Here is a 22,414-nt window from a genome sequence, read left to right as displayed (position 1 = left end):
GACCACGGAGGGGGAAGGGGAGGGGGAGTGGTGGTGGGCGGCGGGGGGAGGAAGCTGCCAAAGCCCTCACTGGGTGGAGAGGGGAATCCTACCTGGGATGGGATCCACGAAGTGGATGAGCCACACGTGGATGATGGAAAATGATCTATAATTGGGACCCTCTGATTCTCCTAGGCAGATTGGTGGATAGAAAGTAAAACCCTAGAGCCAGGAAGACCTGAGTTTGAATCCAGACTCAGACACTTAACTAGCTCTGTGACCCTGAGCAAGTCACTTAACTCCTCTCAGCCATGGCTTCCCTATATGTAAAATAATAATAACTAATAACTACTACTACTACTACTAATAATAATAATAAAAGTAGCTAACCTTTATATAGTGCCTGCTATAAGCCAGTAACTTTGCTAAGTGCTTTACAAATATCTTAATAATAGCATTTAACTCCCAGGATTATTGTAAGGATCAAATGAAGTAATAAGTGTTTTGCAAACCTTAAAGCACTATATAAGTGGTAACTATTTTATTTTTTTTCTTTTTTGAAGGGCAATGAAGGTTAAGTGACTTGTCCAGGGTCACACAGCTAGTAAGTGTCAAGTATCTGAGGCTCGATTTGAACTCAGGTCCTCCCGAATCCAGGGCTGGTGCTTTATCCACTGCGCCACCTAGCTGCTGCTGCTGCTGTTGCTTCTTTTCCTCCTCCTCTTTCTCTTTCTTTCTTCTTCTGGGCCCAAGCACTAATGTCTACCTGGTTAGCCATTGCATCTTTTTTTTTTAGTACCATGCTTCCTCTTCTCTCTCCCTCTTGGAATGCCCTTAACCAATCCAATGCCAATCATTTCCTTCCTTCAAAGCTAAATTGAAATGATAGGATCATAGATTCAGAGCTGGCCTTGTGAGCCATCTAGTGCAAACTCCTCATTTTTTTTTTTTTTTGCGGGGCAATGGGGGTTAAGTGATTTGCCCAGGGTCACACAGCTAGTAAGTGTTAAGTGTCTGAGGCCGGATTTGAACTCAGGTACTCCTGAATCCAGGGCCGGTGCTTTAACCACTGCGCCATCTACCTGCCCCACAAACTCCTTATTTTATAGATGAAGAAACTGAGGCCCAGGGAGATCCCCAGGGTAAGGGGGGGATCTATGAGGAAAATCCTAGTGGCTAGGCTGGGGTTCAAACTCAGGCCCTTTGGCTCCGAAGCCAGAACTTTCCTCTTGTACCAACCTGCTTCTCAAACCTTATCATTCTGAAGAAGTCTCATTATTATATCCTAAAGTGATCTAGCACTTAGCCAAGAGCTGTTCTTGTGGATGACTTTCCATTTTGTGTGTCAGCCTTGTCTAAATGTTTGGGGCAACACGCCCTTCTTTATCTTTATCTTCCCTCCCTCCATGGGACTTAACACTGGCCTGGGCACCCAAGAGGACCATGAACATGACCTGTTGAGCTGCTTGGCAGAGGTGGGTTAAGGGCAGAAAAGGCTAGACCAGAGGACATCCATGCAGGGGAGGGGGTGGGGAGCTGCTGAGCTCTGTTCACAATTCTCCCCTGGAAGGAAAGATGGCTCGCTGAAGGAAGGCTCATGGCTAAGTCTCATGCAGGGGCCAGAACACCCAGTGTCCATAGACCAGAAGACAGGGAGGAGGGAGAAGAAACTAGAGCAAGCTTCTACTCACCTTCTGCAGGGGGACGGCAGGAAAGAAGAGAAAAATACAACGGTTATAGATTCAGTCAGTCCTCCTAGTTAGTACTCAGCCGGGCAATGGGAGGAGGGCGTAGCAGAAGAACCTGGGGCATCTGACTTGATGATGATGGGGGGGAGCATGTCTTACATCATCCCTACTCCCCCCTGCTTAGGTCCTAATATCCAGAGTATGAGTCTGGGAAAACTGGTTCAGGTGGGCCTGGGGAAGGGGGTGGTCCACACTACAGCTTAGTCCTAGGACAGCATGATTTTGGGAAGAAGGGGACAACTCACAGGTTCAAGGCTATTCCAGGACCAGTTTCTCCCAACCTGAACTAATATCATCCCTTTTTATGTCATCTCTCCTCTTGCTAAAGCTCTCTGGGCCACAAGCTGTCAATCACACTACCCCCCGCATCACTCTTGGTGAGGTATTGACTTACCACAGTAGAATCAATCTTAGGGCCTCCATCATCTGCCACAACTGTCAGGGTGTAGAAGTCTCCTTTCTCCCTGTCCACCAGGCCCTTGACGGTGATCACACCCTGTTGGGGAGAGGGAGGATGGAAGGGGATTGAGCGAAGGGAGCAGGTAGGCAGCTAGTTGGCTGACCACTCTCCCCATGCCCATCCTTGCCATGCCCTCTAACTTACTGTGACTGAATCTATTTTGAAGAGGGCCCGGGCCTGGGGGCTGGTGTACGGGTCAAATCTGTAGACTATGGGGTTGATGTTGTCAATGGAGAATGCTTGTACCCTCACCACCTCAGAGCCCCAAGGCAGGTTCTCCATGATGGCAGCCTCATAGGACGCATTGGAGAACTGCACAGCCTCGTCTAGTTCATTGAGGAGGGTGATGTAGACGCTGCAGAAACCCTGGTTGAACGGGGGTGCCTGGTCAGTGGCCGACACGTTCATCAGGTAGCTCGTCTTGGTCTCATAGTCCAGATAGTCAATGGTGATGATGAGACCTGTGCTCTCATCAATCTCAAATTTCCCCTCGGAGCCTGACAGGATGCGGTAGATCACCAGTCCACCGTCCCCTGGAAGCAGGGCAGAAGTTTGTGTATCTCATTTACAAAATAATCCTTCCCCTTCCCAAATGACCTACTCTGGACTGAGGCTGGTTGTGAGTGAAAGTCCTCCAATCTCTCTCCTGCCCCACCCCTGACATATCATTGGCTCATGGAGATGGAGTGTCCCAGCATGCACTGCTTCCCAATCTCTCTGGTCTGGATTTTGGTATGAAATGTAGGGAAGAGTAAGGTACATTACACAAGAGTGCTGGTTCTAAGATGACCTATGATCTAAGCTTCTCTGTCAGTTGTGCCTTTTTTGTTTTTTTTTTTGGTGAGGCAATTGGGGTTAAGTGACTTGCCCAAGGTCACACAGCTAGTAATTGTTAAGTGTCTGAGGCCGGATTTGAACTCAGGTCCTCCTGAATCCAGGGCCAGTGCTCTATCCACTGCACCACCTAGCTGCCTCATCAATTGTGCCTTTAACCATTGTAAAAGCTGAGATTCAAACAACAAAATGGAGTTTCACAAGAAAGTAATTGCACCGGAGAAGAAAGGGTGATTTTTCAGATTTATTGTTACGAATCTTGGCCTATTTCCTCAAATGGCAATTTTGCCAAAGTTAATGTCAGTTGTAGGGGACCTGAAGTGTGACTGCTTCACAGGCAGGTAAACGCCTATTTGGAAAAGGCAATGATACCTGGAAAGATGGCGCAGTGAATAAGAGAGTGGATTTGGAGCCAGGATCTGGGTTCAAATCCTACCTTGGATGGTCCCTGGCTATGTGACTATGGGCACATCACTTAACTTCAGTTTGTTCATCTTGAAAATACCTGTAGAATTTTACCCTATGGGGAATTACCCCATTTCCTCCATGATGCAAGCTTTTAACCTTTAGTTGCAAGGGTTGAGGTACACAATTCAAATTTAGCTTCAGACACTTCTTAGCTGGGTGATTTGGGGCAAGTCATTTAACCTTTGTTTGTCTGTTTCTTCTTCTATGAGTAGCAGAGTAAAGCACCTGGCTCCCATGGTTGTTATGAGGTTCAGATGAGAAAATATTTGTAAAATGCTTTGTCATCTTTAAAGTGCTACGTAAACACTAGCTGTTATTATCATCCTTGCTACTTATTATTAGCAGTATCGGTGTTAGTGTTATTACCTAATTAGCTTTCAGGGGTTTCAGGTCACATGGTAGGCGAATGTTGAGATTTCAGTTCCCATCTTGTACTTTGGAAATTTGTATTTTGAACCAAAGTATAGAACTTTACGTTGATCCCTATTCAATTTCACGATGTGTTCCTTGAAATGGAGGAGTAAACATGAACCGGCTTTTTCCTCGGTGGGGGGAAAAAGAGAGGACTCACCTGTGTCCCGGTCTGTAGCCCGGACGACGATGACAGATGTCCCAATGCCAGCGGTCTCCCGTAGACCCAGACGGCTGTATTGCTGCTGGGTGAACACTGGGACCTCATCATTGACATCTTCCACATACACAATGACCTGGAGTGGAACGAGAGACCGGGAGGGAAGGTTGAGAGGGAATAGTTGTTGGCTGAAACCTGGGTTCTAGTTTTGGACCTGTCACATGACCTTAGGCAGGACTCAGTTTTCTTATAGATCAATCCATTAATCAAAAGCATTTATTAGGCACCGGCTATATACCAGGCACTATTCCAGAAACTGAGAATATAAGACAAATATGAAATAGTCCCTGTCCTCGAGGAGTTAACATTCTAAGGAAGTACACAACCCCTACTGCATATACACACATGTACATGCCTACATGTACATAGAGATAACTATGAGGAGAAGGTACTAGAAGCTGGGGGAGAAAGGAGATTCATATGTAAAATGAAGACAGTGACTAAGATCCTGCATCTGAGATCTACCTCACTCACAAGGTTCTTTTGAAGATTTCTGTGGTGACTTAATTGGTATAGGGAACTCTCAGCGAGGGCATTCCATCTACAGATGCAGATCAGCGACTGACCCACAACTTACAGTCTCCAGGAGTGGCCTAGAGCCCTGAGAGATTCAGCCCCTTAGCCAGGGTCACCCAGCCAGTAGGGGTCAGAGGTGGGATTTGAATCCAGGACTTCCTGACTTCCTACCTGGTTTTCTGGCCATATATCTCTCAGAAAGATGTATAGATGATATGAACTGATTCATGGGAAAACATTTGGAAAAGCTAACCAGCACCCTAATCCTCATACCCTGGGAAGGAAAGAGAGATCCTTGTTCAGTCTCTTCTGTACGATCCCACAGCCCTGTCTTTGCCACAAGCCTGTGGGAGCGGGCGAGGATAATTTTGGCTAGCAGGCCCACGCCTGCTGATGTGGCCCAGGTCAGGCAGGGCGGAGCCAGACTTAGGGCCCAAGCATCTTCTCTAATTCTCTGTGTCAGTGACTGGTCGGGATGAAGACAAGGAACTGGCTGCCTCTGGATGGCCCACAGAACCTAGCAAGACTTAGAACAGGGAATCTTCAGAGAGCTCCTGCCCAGGAGAAATTTACCCGCTCAGCTGGTGTTGGCAGCAACTTACCCAAGGCCAGTGCTGAAGAGCAGATTTCAGGAAAGGTCAGCTCTTAACTGGCTACTCAGGGCGCTTCTAGCCTTCGTTCTATGAGCCTGTGTTCCTTTGCATTCCTTTGTGTTTTATTTGGAATTCTCTGTCTGTCTCTGTCTCTGTGTTTCTCTTTCTCTCTCTGTGTCTCTCTGTCTCCATCTCTGTTTCTGTCTCTGTCTCTCTGTCACTATCTCTCTGTCTCTCGCTGTCTCTGTGTTTCTCTTTCTCTCTCTCTGTGTCCCTCTGTCTCCATCTCTGTTTCTGTCTTTCTCTTTGTCTCTGTCTGTCTCTCTCTCCATCTCTCTGTCTCCCTCCCCCATGGCTCTTTCTCTGTCTGTCTGTCTGTCTGTCTCTGTCTCTCTCCGGCCTCTGGGTACAGCCCTGACCGCATCTCCTGACTCAGCCTGGCATGTGAATGGGGGAGGGCAGGGAAGAGGATTGAGGAAGCAGCTGCTTTGGGTTGCTGTGGACAATCTACAAATATCATGAAATGATCCACTGTAGAGTTGGGAGGGATCTGAGACAAGCCAGTTTGACTGCACCAGATGTTGGGCATGGGGGCCAAGACAAGCCGAATGTTGTTTCTGAAGCTCCCTTTCTCAGTTTCCTCTGATTCAGGGGCCCCTGTGCCCTGGGCAATGAATGCTGTGTCATCAGAACTTTTTTTTTTTAACCACAAGAACCCAGACCCTATATGCAAATAAGGACAACCAGGTCAGGGTGAAACCTGATTTCGTAGCTACAAACTACGTGGCTGGGGAGGTCTTGATGGGGAAGGGGTGGGGGTGGGGTCCTGCATGGAGGAATTTCTGGAACTCTCTTAGGGTGAGAGGAAAGTAAACATGCATACGTCACAACAGTCCCTCCTGTGTCTGTTCTCCGAATGGCCTTGGCAGCTGAGGGTCATGGGAAAAACAAAAAAACTAAAGAAGAAAAAATATCAGGGCCTCCAGTGCTGATAAGCCAAGGGCAAGGACCTTTGCCAGCCGGGTCAGAGAGTAGGTCTGGCGGAGTCTCACAGCCCTCTCTGGCTTTAACTGGGGTGTAAAGGAAGAAGCGTACAGACATCGTGCAGGAGGGCATGTGGTTTCCAACTGATGGGGGTTCACATGCACATAGGAAACTCATAAGGCCACTTATTCAACAGGTTGTTGTGATAAGAAGCCAGTGGAGTGAATGTTGACTCCACTTTTTTTTGTGTCCAGGGAGCTCAAAACAGAGTCTGAGCACTATCCATACGTGTGAATTGGTGTGTGGGGAGCTCTGGAGCAGGAAAGAGACCTCAGAGGTCAGCTAGTCCAGCCCCTTTATTTTACAGATGTGGAAACTGAGGTCCAGAAAAGTCCAGTGATGTGGGCATGGATGACTCTATGTGTCTTAATGGACTTCAGGTTGTGGTACCATCTTTGTGTAGGCGGCTAGTTCCCATGTTCTGGGCTGCATCCCTAACCCTAGCTGTCCACTTCAGAAACATGTTATTGATCACGAGAGGCACTGTGTGAGAGAATGAGAATGATTTGATGCAAACCCATCCCTGCTGCTGGGGAAAATAACTCCAAGAAATTTAATTTAAAAAACTGTTTTGCTTGATGATGCATATTTACTATAGGATTTTTTCCTTTTCCTTCTCAAAGAGAAGGAGGAAAAAAAAACATTTGTTAATTGATAAACATTTGATTAACTTTTTCTTTTCTTTTCTTTTTGGCAGGGCAATGAGGGTTGTGACTTGCCCAGGGTCACACAGCTAGTAAGTGTCAAGTGTCTGAGTCAGGATTTGAACGCAGGTCCTCCTGAATCCAGGACCAGTGCTTAATCCACTGTGCCACCTAGCTGCCCCCAAAATTTGATTAACTTTTAAAAAATAACCCTAAGTTCATTGCTAACAGTAGGTCAGGCACAGCATCTTCAGAGATGAAGGACTCAAGTTGGCCTGATGCTGATGTGGAATAAGGAGGTGGTCACACAAAGCACTACATGCCCCCAAATCCTCAATCAATGGGGCCTGAAATTCCTGCTGTCTGTGTCACTCTTTTTTGGAGGAAGACAGCAGGATACAAAGAGCCCTGGATTTGGAGTCACCCCTAAGATCTGGGTTCAAATCCTGGCTTTGGTGCCTGTGTGACCATAAACAACTCACTCTTCCTCTTTGGGCCTCAGTTTCCTCATCTGTAAAATGAAGACATTGGCATAAAATAACTCTAATATCCCTTGTGGCTTTAAATTTATGACTTTAGGACGGGTAGAAATATAAGCTTAAAATGAAGCAGTCCTTGTATATTATGATGCATGCATGTATGTGGGGACAGGAGTGTGTATGTGTGTGTGTGTGTGTGTTTGTGTGAGACTACCAGTCACCTGGATCCTGTTCCAAACTGCTTCACCAAAGGAAGCTACACTAGGTCTCTGAGACCTCTCTGGAAGGCTTAAGACCCTCCACCTCCTGGAATGCCTGGGTGGGTTGGGGGGGAAGGATGAAGTCACTGGCAGGCTTTCTTTCTCTTCCTGAAACCCAGGGGCAGGCCCATCCCTCTCCAGGCCTGAGCTGCTACACAGGGCTGAGGTGTGACTATCAGTTCCCTTATTGTATCAGCGTTGTGCGTGGGCAAAAGGCAAGGAGAAGCAGTCCGCCCCCAGACACACCTCCGGCTTTCTACCCAGTCTCTGCTCACTATTTCCACCCCTTGCTGTCGATGTGGGCGCTAGGCAGGCCCATAGAGTGCAGTGATGAGGTCGATAAGAAGGGCCAATTCTGCCCCATTCAGCAGGGGCCAAAAGTCCCTTCAGGGTCCCCTCCTCAGCTTTTCCCATCTTCTTCCCACTCACTGCTTCTCTGACTTGACTCATTTTCCGCCCAGCTCAGGGGAAGGGGCTCTAATGTGGGGGGTGTCGGGTAGCTCTAGAAGCCTTTCTCTGACTGGGGGAACCATACATTTCAGACCCTTCTGCCTTTCCCTTTCTCCTGAGGATGGAACCTTGGGGTTTGGCTGGAGATCCATGGAACCTTGGAAGGGACCTTCAGGGAGCATCTCCCCCATCTCCCCGTTCCCACGGAAACAACCCAATCAGATGAGAATGTGTTCACTTGTTTGTTGCTGGTTTTCTTTTCTTCTTTCTCCTCTTTCTCTTTCATCCTCTTTGTTCTTTCTTTCATCAGCTTCTTTCTTTCATCCTCCTCATTTTTCATTTTTTCATTCTCTTCTTTTTCTCTTTCATTTTTTATTCTCTTTCTTTCATCCTCCTCTTTCTCTCTTTATCCCTCTTTCTCTTTCATCCTTTTTTCATCTTCCTCTTTCTTCCTTTCATCTTCCTCTTTTGCTCTTTTTCTTTTTTCCTTCCTTCCTTCCTTCCTTCCTTCCTTCCTTCCTTCCTTCCTTCCTTCCTTCCTTCCTTCCTTCCTTCCTTCCTTCCTTCCTTCCTTCCTTCCTTCCTTCCTTCCTTCCTTCCTTCCTTCCTTCCTTCCTTCCTTCCTTCCTTCCTTCTTTCCTTCCTTCCATCTTCAAGGGGAGGAGATTGTACAGCCACTCTAGGTTACTCATTCCACAGAATCAAACAATACAAGAGAATCTGTAAATCCTAATGAGTGTATCCTAAGTCATACAGAGGGCTCCCCCACCCCTTTCCTCAGAAAGGCATGAACTTAGCAACACTTAACACAAAGGAAGGGGGTGTGGCCTTCTTCTTCTGCATAAACACCCAGACCTGTGCCCTGCTTGGATCAGGCCAGTGAAGGGCCGTATGACTGGCCTGTTGTCTCTCTGCTATTCAGCTTCACAGGATCACGATTGGGGGGTGATCACTGGGAAAGAATGCTGATTTTATGTCTTTTTCAGACTGATGGGAAGAGGGGCAGGTAAAACCTGGGTAAGGGACTGGAAGAGCTCAGGTGTAGATATTCAGCCTCTCAACATGAAGGGGTCTCCCACACTTACTGGCATCCCTTGATGCCTATTTCCCACCTCTGATTTCCTATAAGTAGCTCAGTGCACTCCTCTCACTATTGGGGAAACTGAGGTGAAAACAGAACAAAAGGATTTGTCCAAGATTGCAGATAGGCTGAATTTGGGGCAGTCAGTAGAGCCCTGGATTCCACAGAATACACATCCTACATAATATAATAATAACAATATCTACCATTTATATAGTGTTTATTATGTGCCAGGCACTTTGTTCAGCACTTACAATTATTTTCTTATTTAATCCTTGCAATAACCCTGGGAGGTAGGTACTCTTATTATTCCCATTTCACAGACAAGGGAACTGAGGCAAACAAAGGTTAAGTGAATTACCCAGAGTCACAGAGCTAGTAAGTATATGAGGCTGCATTTGCATTCAGGTCTTCTTGACTCTAGCCCCTGTGCACTATGGTGCCACCTAGCACCCATGACTCCTGCAATCCCCTGCCTCTCACTTTGACCTCTCATGGCCAAGTCCATGCCCACTACTCCATTGCCTTGGCCCTGGTATTAATGTCACAGATGGAAGAGACCTTCCCAATCCTTTAGAGAGACAATATAACATGCCAGATGGAGAATTAGGGATTCAGCAATTAGGAAGACACAGGTTTGAATCTTGCCTCTGTGACTTACTAGCAGTATGACTCTGGGAAAGTCACTTAATCTCCATCTGCCTCAGTTTCTTCATCCATAAAGTGGGGACAATAATATTTATTTGTTTGTTTGTTCATTTATTTATTTATTTTTAGTGAGGCAATTGGAGTTAAGTGACTTGCCCATCGGTCACACAGCTAGTAAGTGTTAAGTGTCTGAGGCCGGATTTGAACTCAGGTACTCCTGACTCCAGGGCTGGTGCTCTATCCACTGCACCACCTAGCTGCCCCCAACAATAATATTTATAATACTTTGCAGTATTGTTGTGAGATTCAAATGTGAAAATATATTTATAGCATTATGAAAACCTTTAAAAGTTCATAGAAAATTCAGTCTCTAAATAATAATTATAATAGGTATTATTATATTTTGTTTGGGGGATAAGAGAAGGATAAATAACAACAAATGGTTAGCATTTAAATAAATGGCAGTTTAAGGTGTGTAAAGTACTTTATAAACCTGTAAGGAAGGCTTTAAGTTTATTATTATCCCATTTTATTGGAGAAGAAACTGAGGCTCTTATGTGACTTGTCCAAGGTTGCACAGCAACCAAGGACTTCCCCACCTCTAAGTCCAAGGCTGTATCCACTTTACCACACTACCCCTTGATATGGAACCTTCATCACTTACCCTGACAGAGCTCCTCATGGGTCCTAGGTCATAATTATAGGCCTCCACTACCAGCACGTGGGATGAGTTTCGTTCTCTGTCCAAGGGCCGAGGACCTCTCATAAGAAGCCCACTGCTGACGTGGATCCGGAAGTTGTTTCCGTGGTTACCTGGACAGATGCACAGAGAGGCAAACATAATGGCGGCTGGCATTTACATGACCCACTTCAAGTCCAAAAACCTTTGTTTCATCTATCTGTTATCTATCTATCTATCTATCTATCTATCTATCTATCTATCTATCTATCTATCTATCTATCTATCTATCTACCATCTATCCATCTACCTATCTATCATCTATCCATCCATCCATCTATTATCTATCTATCTATCCATCTAATCTACCTATCATCCATGCATCCATCCATCTATTATCTATCTATCTATCTATCTATCTATCTATCCATCTATCTATCATCTATCTACCTATCTATCATCTATCAATCAACCTATCTATTCATTTATTTGTTTTTTCATCCTTCTATTTGGTCTTCACAGTCATATAGTGAGGTAGGTGCTCCTCTTATCCTCATTTTACATATAAAGAAACTGAGGCTCAGGAAAGTTGAGTGGCTTGCCCAGGGCCACACAGTTAGTAAGTAGGAATCAGACCCAGGTTTTTCTGATTTCCAGAAAACAAACATACTGATCAACAAAAAAACCCCAATAGCTTCTATTTTTATAACCAAACTGTTGAGGAAGGGCTGAGACCATGGGGGGTGGGGTAGGGTGGTGGAGGCCAAAAAGGGAATGAATGAATGAGTGAGTGAATGAATCCCTTAGCAGTTAGGATGTCTCTGGCACATGCTGCTCTGATTCTGTTTGGGAACAAAGGTTCTGGGGGAAGTTATAACAGCTGAGTTGTAGGCATAGTGAAAGAGTCCTGGACCACTAGTTAGGAAAGCTGGTTCTGATGCTCTGAGCTATATGATTTTGGTCAAGCTCTTAACCACCTTGACCTTGACCTTGACCTTAACCTTAACCACCTTAACCCTCTTAACTACCTTGAGCCTCACTTTCCTCATTTGTAGAATGGGGATAACAATACTTGTGCTATTCAAGTCAGGCCAGCAAAAGGCCAGAGATACAAAGAAAAGCGAAAACAGTCACGGCCCTCAAAGGAGCTCACAGTCTAAAGAGGGAGAGAACATGGGAACAAGTATGTATAAAAGAAAGATACTTTTAAAAAGGAATTATTTACATTGTTTTAATTTAACAATAAATTGTTTTAAAATGAATTGTTAAAAATTTTTTTAACATGTGATTGGGGGAAAATAATACTAAAATCTAAAAAGTATAATAGGAAAAAAAGATTCTTATAGGATAAATAGGAGATTATCAACAGAGGGAAGGCATCAGGAAAGGCTTCTGATGCAACGTGAGAAGCCAGGAAACAGAAACAAGGAGGAAGAGTATTCTAAACCTGGGGACAGCCAGTGAAATTCATGGAGTTAGGAGATGGAGGGTAATGTCTGAGAACGGCCAAGAGGTCAGCCTCGCAGGCTTGCAGGGAGGCATGTCCAGAGTAACTGGATAGCCTGCGCTAAGAGAATTGGCAGCTCTGTTGCACATGACCATCTGACTGACTGGAAAACAGGATGAGAGGGCAGATTTAGGGTTATCCTGAGTCCAATGAGCCACTGGGGCAGCTGGTGCAGCCAGGGCTCTGATTAGTCTGAGACGGATGCCCTGACAGTCCGGGGCTCACCATGAAGCATGTTTCCAATATGGCAGCCTTCATCATTCAGACCAGCAATGCTGGTGAGCTTGTGCTAGGGACTATGGGAGAGGAACCCTAGGAAGCCAGAGGAATCTGAAGCCTGGACAAAGAGAGACCAGCCAGAGAGAACACCTGTTATGCTAAGGCACAATTTTACCAAGCTCACTGCAGCTGGTGTTTGTAATGTGGGGACCCTAGTCCCTGACCTGGTACGATGTTGGGGAAGGGAGAGAAGGAGGAGGAGGAGGAGGCCTACTGGTGACAGGGAAATGATTCCCTTGGTGTATGATTGAACATGATTGGGCCAGGGGCCAGGGCACAGAACACACTTAGTTCTGGGAAATTATATCAACTATAGAAAGTGAGGTGTTCCCTTTTAGAGAAGGAGCTTCCTCTGGCTAGTGGTCACCGCTGAAAGGAGAGCTCTGCTAGGAGGGAGGGATGTTGGGAAAACATTCCACTGCCCTGGAAGGGGAGGGGTGTGAGAATCACTTGGATTGTGCTCAACGTGGACTCTTCTTAAAAAAATTTTAATCAATTAATTAATTTTTTGGTGAGGCAATTGGGGTTAAGTGACTTGCCCAGGGTCACACAGCTAGTAAGTATCAAGTGTCTGAGGCTGGATTTGAACTCAGGCCCTCCTGAATCCAGGGCCAGTCCTCTATCCACTGTGCCACCTAGCTGCCCCCAACATGGTCTCTTGAGAAATGGTAGAGCTGCAAGGATGCGGGAAAGGAGCAAAACCCCTGCTTTGACTGGGGCTTGGCGAGGCTCTGACTCCTTCCCAAACATCACTGTTAACAGCTAGAACTTAGATTCAAGAAAATTAGCAGCTAACCAGATCTACCTTGCCATGGAGAGGGGGGTACACATGCCCAGGGTCACATAGCTAGTAAGTGTCAAGTGCTTGAGGCCGAATTTGAACTCAGGTCCTCCTGAATCCAGGGCAGGTGCTTTATCCACTGTGCCACCTAGCTGGCCCCTGAAACCCAGGGATCTTATCTACAAGGCTGTGAGATTCAAGCCTCTGACCACGCAGGGAAATCAAAGAAAGAAGTTTGGGAGTTGGCAGTCTGCCCCTCCCGGCAGAACCCTAAAGGCCAGAGGGGGCCATTAGCATGGACAAGTTCTTCAAGAGAAAAACAAGAAGGAGAAGCTGTGAGAAGAAAACTGGACATGGATCTATTGATATTCATGCCTTAGCTGTGAGGTTTAGGGGATCTAAGTAAAGGTGCTGGCCAGAAGGCAGGTGTCAAGATCTTGGCAACCATAGGGCATGCCAGAATCGGGTCAATGCCTTTGCTAATGTGAGCTAATATGGCTTAGGTCCATGTAAGGAAATCTAATCACATACACTCTCCCAGGAAAGGGTAAGGAGCAAGATGGGTTGGAGGTAGAATAGGTGATTTTTTTTTTTTTTTTGCAGGGCAATGGGGGTTAAGTGACTTGCCCAGAGTCAAACAGCTAGTAAGTGTCAAGTGTCTGAGGCTGGATTTTAACTCAGGTCCTCCTGAATCCAGGGCCAGTGCTTTATCCACTGTGCCACCTAGCTGTCCCTAGAATAGGTGATCTAATAGTACCACAATCAGAAAGGTAGGGCAAATACTCTGTGGAAGGCAGGATTTGTCTGTCCTTGATAATCCTGACCTGAGCTCCAGACTTGCTGGGCTGGTGTTTCTAAACTGGTCCTTATATTGCAAGTTTGAAGGTTGGAGGAAAGCAAGAGAGCCAGAGGAGACCTCTATGTGGCAAAGTAGCATAACTTTGCAGTTAACTGGGTGGTCTTCCCTAGGGATCCAGGCTTGTGTTCTACATTATGCATGTGTTTTGGGGTTGGGGTTGGATTTTATGTAGTGGGTTATATTATAGACTATGAGGAGGGTGGTGATGGCAGTCTTAAGAAATACATCAAAATGGCTTTAGGTCGTAAGGTCAAAGATGGCTGTGTCTTTGATAAAACTTTTATTCTCCTGCATATACATATGCCAAAGATCATAGTATCCTGACAGCCAGAGGTTGTAGGCCCCTGGCACTTAGAAAACCTAGATATTGGTTCCAATATTTCTAGTTCCCAAGAGACCCCTGAAGCACTGAGTCCTCTCAGGCTCAGGGAGTTGGGGACAAAACTGAAGATCTCAGGTCTTCAGAGGGCTCAGGAAGAATTAAAAAGAAAACAGTCAAGAATTTACTAAGTACCTACTATGTCACACACATTGTGTAAGGGTGCTGTAGATACAATTTGTAATTGCAAATGTTGTAATTCTCTCTCTCTCTCTCTCTCTCTCTCTCTCTCTCTCTCTCTCTCTCTCTCTCTCTCTCTCTCTCTCTCTCCCCGTGTGTCTTTCTGTCTCCCCTTTCCCTGTGTCCCTCCTCCCACCCCATGGACAATACACAAATATACACACACTTTCATATATACAATTGAAAAGTTTGTCCTTTTCTTTCTCCCACCTTTTCATGGTTATTTATAGGCTACAAAGAATCAGGGCAAGGCAGGGACCTTTTGGGAAGGGGACTAAAGTTCTAAATCAAGGGACGATGATCCCTGCTTTATAGGAATAAGGGTCAGTAACACTTACCATGGAGGATGCGGTACCACACACGTCCATTATCGCCCTCGTCTGCATCTGTTGCCATCAGCTGCAGGAGGAGAGATGACGTTAATTATTTACATTTAGACCATCCTAGGAGAAATCGCTCTTGTGGCATTTCTTCTCCCCCTCCCACCACCTTCATTCATCCCTTCTCCTGTTTATAATCTGGCCAAGGAGGGAGTCTGGGGATAAATGCATCCAGCTTATCTCACACGACCACAGGGGATCAACCAGGATCCAGAATGCCCACATGCACAGTGGGGGCTCTGGGCTGTCTCTAAGCTAGCTGCTTCTTGACCCTCGTTACCAGTGTGGGGCATGTGTGTGGAAGCAGAGAGAATCAGGGTGGGAGAAGCTACACTTCACAGGAGAAACTATCGAACATGGTGGTGATTATGATGAAGAAGGTGAAGAGGCTGATGAGGAAAATGATCCAGAATATGATCCAAAGAAAGGTTCAAACCTAGTCGAGTGCGAGCAGCAGTGAGTGGTGTGCGCTGTGGCCCTGAGGAGTACTGTGCTGTTCCAGCCTAAACACAACTAATAGTTACATACAACTTTGTGTTTTGTATTTTCTTGGCAGAATTAAGTAAACAATTTAAAAAAAAAAAAAAAGGGAAAATGAACGTTTAAGAACCAATCCAAACTATAGGTTCATTCTACCTAGCATTTTAATAGTATAATTTCTGTTGGATATGTAGAATGCAGTGAATCCCATAATCCATGGCTACATAGTCAGTTCTTGTGAAGTCCATTGTCATACAGGGGCAGAATATTATCTGAACTGTTATTTGAGACCAATATTGGCTTAGAAAAAAGAAATCCTTCTGAAGAACCAACCAAAGCATTTTTTTCAGCCCAGTAGTTGAATGGATTTAACTGTTTTCACTAGTTGGGCGTTCATAACTTTGTCAGAGAAATGCAGTGACTTGTACTAAGGAGGAGAAAAAGCCTTTTGAAGTTTGATTTGAGAAGAGACTAGTATACAGTTAAGAATTCCCAGTAAGACCACATCTAATGTTCATCAACTATCTGCTTGTTTATGACTTTTTTCATTTTAATGTGACATAATGATCTACAAAGAAACTTAGTCATCCCACTAAGGTTATCGGTTACCACTGGGGTGTGGATCGAACCTAGTATTTTCAGGAAAAAAATGGAAGGAATGGCTTGAAATTCAAGGAATTCCTTAAAAGGGAATTAGGGTCTCTCCAAATGTTTTAGTACCTTACCCTAAGTTTTTTATCCCTTTCAGTACCCCGACAAAATAAAATTATTGAAACACTTTCCTGAGTTTCATTTTCCTGAGCTGCAAAAGGGACATAATTAATACTTACATACTTACCTCATAGTGACAACCTGGGCACAATGGGTAGATTGCTGGACTTGGAGTCAAGAAGAGCTGGGTTTCATGCTCCCCTGTGGTGCTTAAAAGTTGTGTGACCCTGGGCTATTCACTTAACCACTATGTGCCTCAAACTACTCCCTAAGACTTATTTACTGAGTTATAGACTTGGTAGAGGGAGTTTCTACACTGGGAATTTTCCCCTGCAGATTCAATCGTGAATCCTCCCTCCCAGGGTTGTTGTCTTATATCACTCTTACAAAGTGTATGTATGTATATATATATACCTGAGCTGGCAAGAATTAAAGGGTCATATAGCCCAGAAAGGGAAACTGAGGCTCAGAGATGCCAAAAGTCACAGATAGGATTTTTATTATGATTAATAATATATTTATATAACACTTGAAAGCAGGCCTTCTTAACCACCTTTTGTGTCAAGATCCCTTTTGGTGGTCAGTTTGGTGAAACCTGAGAATAATGTTTTTAAATGTGTCAAACAGGATTGCAAAGCAAACCAAAGGTTAGTGAAAATGAAGATGTATTTTTTTTCTTCATCCAAGTTTGTTTTTGTTTGCCCTTTGTTCCAAAGAGGACCATGATACCAGGGTGATGTCATGACTTGTAGTGAATTGTATTTTTAAGTGAGGAAGGGCTGTGTAAAATCACTAGCCTCACTCTTGCCTCCAAAGTCATCTGGGTCTAGTTCACAAGATATGCATTAGGATGGCTGGAGATGGCCCCAGATGTTTAAGACAGTTGGGGTTAAGTGACTTGCCTAGGATCACACAGCTAGTAAGTTTGTGAAGTAAGATTTGAACTTATGTCCTTCCAACTTCAGGGCCAGTACTCTATCCACTGGGCCACCCAGCTGCCCTCATTCAAATTCACTGCCCTCTTGAAATGAATTCCTTTCTAGGTTAATAATCTCTGTTTTAAAGTTTGTTTTTATATATTACCTCATTTGAGCCTCACCTGAGCCATACCTGTGAGGTAAGTATGATAGATATAGAGAAGAAATACCTGAACTCACAGAGGGTAAAGTGACTTGCCCATAGACAGTGATAATTAAGCAGATTTGGACTCCAGGTCTCTTGATTCTCATTCTAGTGTCCTTATAGCTACCTTATGCTTCTTCCTTAGAAGAAAAAAGGCCAAATTTATCATCACTACTAATTGCTCAAATTTACCCAGTCTTAAAAAATTAGCCTGGTCTTAACAAATAATGGGCATTAGTTAAGTGCATTAATCAATATGGAGATTGATGAACTGCACATCCTTCAGTGCATCTGGTTGTTGGATGTAGGATCATTTCAATCTTTCCTGAGGTCATTGCTAGCTTTGCTTGATTCAGAAGATTTTGGACTCCTTCCCATAGACTGCCCCTATCCTTGGAACCTCTCAGGGTTCTCTGGGTTACCAACAGCCGCATTGCATACAATGGCTCTTAACACTAGAAAAGTCACGGAATCATTCTCAGTGGGCATCTATGCTGGCTCATAGCTACACAGAAATCCTATACCCACGACCTCCAGCCCCAGGGAATCAACTCTTTCTCAAGGCAGCCCTTTCGACTTTTTTGTCAGCTCTAACCATTGGGATGCTTTTCCTGACATCAAAACTAAATCTTATTCTCTGCACCTTCTACCCAATGTCCATGGTTCTGCTCTCTGGGGCTTAGAGGAGCAAGCATCATCCTGTCTCTGAAATAGCCCCCCCTAAATACTTGAAGACAGACATCTTGCCCTGTCTCTTCTCTAGGCTAAACATGGTTATTTTCTCCAAGTTTCCCTGCCATCTTAGTGGCTCTCCTATGAACACATTCCAGTTTGTCAGTGTCTTTCTCAAAATGTGGTGGTCAGTCCTGATAACGATATCTTACATTTATGCCATGCTTTGTGGTGTACAAAAACACTTAGAGAGGTCATCTCTTTTGTTCCTCACAAAAACCTTTCAAGGTAGGGACTACAAGTGTGATTTCCCCCCACTTCAGAGAGGAGTAAACTGAGGCTCAGAAAGGTGAAAAGTCACAGAGCTAGTAAAGGAGATAGGAGCTGAACCCAGGTTTTCTGACTCAGAGGTATAACAAAGGTAGGTAACAGGGGCTTTGCACCAATGTGGGAAGTTGTCCTAAAGCACAGAAATTCGCCCCGGGGCTGGAGATTTAAAGGACAGTGGACAAAAACTGAACTCTAAGAAAGAGATGGGGGAGTAGGATGGTAGTCCAGGGGTGGAGCTCTGGTCAAGCTGGAATGATGGTGAGATAGAGAAGTGAAGGGAGGCTCCCAGCAGCTGGGGCTTGTAGTGGTGGAAGCCAAGGTCTACTATGGAAGCCCATTCCCAGTCCAGCAGGTGTGGCCCTTCTTCCTTGGCTCATTGAGCTGGTCCCATTCCCTGCCAACAGCATGGGTTGCTTTGTAAGTAGAGAAGGGGACCCCTTAGGCATGGTAACAAGGCAGGAAAAGGGTAATTGTGTTCTTGCTGCAAGGCCATCTGAGGGAAACACAAGAGGTAGTGTGGTATGGGAGAGTCAAACCTCCCTTCAGACCCTGATGGAGACAACGCAGGACTTTGAACCCAAGGACCCTGAGGACTTTCAATGACCCTTAGACCATCAGCCCTGCTTCTAACCTGGCCCCAGCAGCCATTATTGAGGGGAGCGATCTCTGTGGAGAAGGGGAATGCCTTCCTTGCCACCACCACCACCCATTAATTAACCAACAGCCACCAATGAGCAGGTAAACCCAAGAGCCCTGGGAATGCTAGTGCCCCCTAGGCCACTGGTCTTGTTTCAAGCTCATCCCCTGCAGCTGTCATCCTGGGAAGCAACCAGAGACAGGACTTGGCTGGAGCTCCTGTGTCCTCAGCAGAAAAAGAAGTTCTTTTTATCACCAAAATCCTTGGAACTGCCAAAGGATTCAGCATTGGATAGAGATATGATGTTGGAATGCCATGGAAGATGGCACACTGACATGTGCTTTGCTGCTATACTCTAAGGACCATGTGACCTTTCCATCTGATTTGTAACTAGAACCTCAAGAACGTGAGAGCTCCTTGAGAGCAAGGGTTAACTCTGGTTTTCTCTTTGTATCCTCAGCACTTAGTACAATGCTTTGCATACAGTAAGTGCTTCATAAATGACTATCCACTCATTCTTTCATTCCTTCTACAGGGAGAATTATGCCTTACTAAGGATACCCCAAACTCTACCATCTTAGAGATTTTGGTCCCCCAAGAAGTTTTACATTTTTCAGCTTCTCGGACTTGCCCAAGGTTTGGGGGTAGGTTATAATGACCAGTTAAAATATTGGTGGGCTGCCCTTTGAGAGGAGAGAAGAGTATTTCAGCGATTTCAGACCCCGGGGGGAGGTGGTGGTGCTAGGGATAGGGGCTAGGAGGCCCAAGAGAGGGGGGGGGAATACTACTCCAGGGCTGGGAGCTCTCTCCAACTCTTAGCATGGTCTGCTCAGGGAGAGAAGTGGCAGGGGTGTAGGGTTGTGGGGGTGTGTGGGGTGCATTTTAGTCAAGGCAAGGCAGAGGAAGGAGATGACCCCAAGTCCCCTATTCCTAGGATTTTTCTTTCCCTTGAAGCTTTGTCCTCCCTAAATGCTTAGACTTTCTGTTTGAGCAGAGGGAGTAGGGCAGTAATCTCAGCGTCAAGAATTGATCAATGAATAAGTATTTATTAAACACCTGGCACTATGTCCCAGGAACTGTACTAGGCCTTAGGGATACAAATATGAAGAATGGAACAACCCCTGCCCCAAGGGAGCTTACATTCTAATGGGAAAAACAAGGATTTATAGAGTATATAGATAAGAAATATGGAGAATAAATAGGACACATAGGTGGCACAATGGATGGAATCTGGGCCCAGCAGTCAGGAGAACCCAAGTTCAAATCCCACCTCAGACATTTTTTGTGTAATCCTGGACAAGTCACTGAACCCTGTTTACCTTAGTTTCCTCATCTGTAAAAATGAGCTGGGAAAGGAAATGACTAACCACTCTAGTATCTTTGTCAAGAAAATCCAACCACATGGATCCACACAAATTTAATATGTGTGGATGCCATGGAAGAAAGAAGATGCCAGGGAACAAATTAAAAATGGTTAGGAAGTACCCTGCCTTTCAAACCTCTATGGATTTGATTTTGTCTACCATTGGGATACGCATTCTCTGAGGGTAGGATCCATTTACTTTTTGTATATCCAGGGCATGTCACGTAGAGATAGGGAGTAGATCTGTGATTTCACTGGTTTAGAGAACTCTTGGGAAGGAAATTCCCTCTCCCAATGAAAGTCAGTACCTTCTCTTCAATTTATAGTCTTAGTGAGTGGCCCAGAGACCTGAAGTGATTTGACTTGGGTCACACAGCCAGGACGTGTAAGAGGTGAGTCTTGAACCCAGATCTTCCTGGTTTCAAAGCTGGCTCTCTATGTCTACTATGCTGAATGAACCTTTCTCCATTCCTATGAACAAGTCACTTTCCTTTTCCAGGGCCTTAGTTCCTCCTCTGTAAGACTGATTTGATGAGCTCTGCCTTCCTTTAACACGATACTTCAGGGAGGGTTGGGGGAAGGGCTTGGTTTCATATTCTTTCATCCCCTCTCCAAAAGCTGTCTTTTAAGGATTACCACTCCTCTCTTAATGTCAGAAATCAGGCTTCTTGAATGCCGAGAGGGAAGACACAACTGACTGTAGAATCCAGTGTTAAAGTATATAGTATAGTGGCAGCTAGGTGGCGCAGTGGATAAAGCACTGGTCCTGGAGTCAGGAGTACCTGAGTTCAAATCCGGCCTCAGACACTTAACACTTTCTAGCTGTGTGACCCTGGGCAAGTCACTTAACCCCAAGTGCTTCACTTAAAAAAAAAAAAAAGAAAAGAACTGGTCTAGCTAAATTTTGAAGTTTGCCACTTTGAAGGTTGGTTAAAGGGCAATGATGAGTTTTTTTCCATCAGAATAATTCACAGAATCATCAAGTGAGGCGTAGCAGGCTAGTGATTGTTACTGGTGGAGAGAGTGCCCCCACCAGAAGAAATACCCATGCTGGAAGTAATCAGACAGCCAAGTTCATGGTCTGAAATGGTGGCTGCCTTTGGATAGTAAGGAAATATGCCAGAGTCCCAGGGAATGCTGGAGGAAGAAGGGCCTGGGGTCCACTCTGCTCTTTCCAGATGGGCTCTGGGCACACATAGCTTCCCTTTGTTCATCATTCCCCCCAAGGAGCCCTCCTAGCTTCTACAAGAGCTGGAGGTGCCCTGGCTCCCTTACTGACTGTATTCCCTTCCCCTCTCCTACCCTCCCCACCTCCCCAGGAAATCTCTACTACTCAACAGGAAGGGCTGGGGATGAGAAGGAGGAAGTGGGGAGTTCCATCAGCTCAAGACCTTGAGCAAATCAACAGAAGGGTTGGGACAATTTCCCCTGCCCCGGGAGGAAATGTGGTTCCGTGGTTCCACCTGGTGCCTGGGATATACACTGCAGGGCTGTCCTGACTGGACACCTCCCCTTTACTACCAGGCAGTGACTCTTCCTCATTCCCAGCTTGGAAATGGGTGCAAAGCCTGCTGACCTTTCTGGCAATGCAGACTGCTGAGGCTGGAGACCACAGCTGGGAAAAGTCCCACAGTGCTCATTACTAGACAGTTCCCGGGTCATCTGCTGTTTCTCCCATCTAAAACTTCCCCCAGGGAAAAGCGAAGACTTCTTTGTCCTTAGGGGAAACTTCCTCACCTCACAGAGTGAGGTGCCAACCCTGAACCCTAAGTCAAAGGACCCTAACTTTAGGGCTTGAAAGGACCTAGGAGAGTAATGAATCCATCTGATGTTACAGATGAAGGAAGTGAGGTACACAGAGGTACAGCAATCACCCCCAAATCTAAATCTGGACACCTCCTCCTCCTATACAAGCCTTTCCTGATCCTCTGTTATTAGCTCTGTCTGTTTGCCTGTCTGTCGGTCTCTCCCCCTCTCCTTTACATTGGATAATCTTGTATTTTTCTATAGGTATATTTGTTGTATTCCTCCCCCCACTTTGCATTTAAGCTCCTGTGTTTGTGGAGTTTTTTAGTGTTTTAAACTTAGGTGGGGGTTTTTTTGGGGGGGAAGGTCTTTGTAGCCTCGGGAACCTAGCATGTAGTAGGCACTTAATATTTATTGAATGGAATTGAATTTCCACAATCACAGAGGGAGTAAGCAGCAGAACTAGGATTCAAA

At 45.4% G+C, this 22,414-nt stretch overlaps 1 protein-coding gene across 1 annotated transcript in view; it reads right to left on the bottom strand.

Annotated features, from left to right (window-relative positions):
* The window catches only part of CDH23 (cadherin related 23), a 623,958-nt gene that overhangs the window by 121,266 nt on the left and 480,278 nt on the right, over positions 1–22,414 (bottom strand). The window contains exons 28-33 of the mRNA XM_043983602.1: positions 14,838–14,898; positions 10,500–10,648; positions 4,061–4,196; positions 2,332–2,720; positions 2,122–2,223; positions 1,671–1,673 (exon numbers count right to left, since the gene is read on the bottom strand). Of these exons, the coding sequence (XP_043839537.1) occupies positions 1,671–1,673; positions 2,122–2,223; positions 2,332–2,720; positions 4,061–4,196; positions 10,500–10,648; positions 14,838–14,898 (840 nt within the window). The remainder of the gene's footprint in view (positions 1–1,670; positions 1,674–2,121; positions 2,224–2,331; positions 2,721–4,060; positions 4,197–10,499; positions 10,649–14,837; positions 14,899–22,414) is intronic.

This window comes from Dromiciops gliroides, chromosome 2, assembly GCF_019393635.1.
Source record: "Dromiciops gliroides isolate mDroGli1 chromosome 2, mDroGli1.pri, whole genome shotgun sequence".
NCBI lineage: Eukaryota > Metazoa > Chordata > Mammalia > Microbiotheria > Microbiotheriidae > Dromiciops > Dromiciops gliroides.
This window is presented reverse-complemented; position numbering and strand designations above follow the sequence as displayed.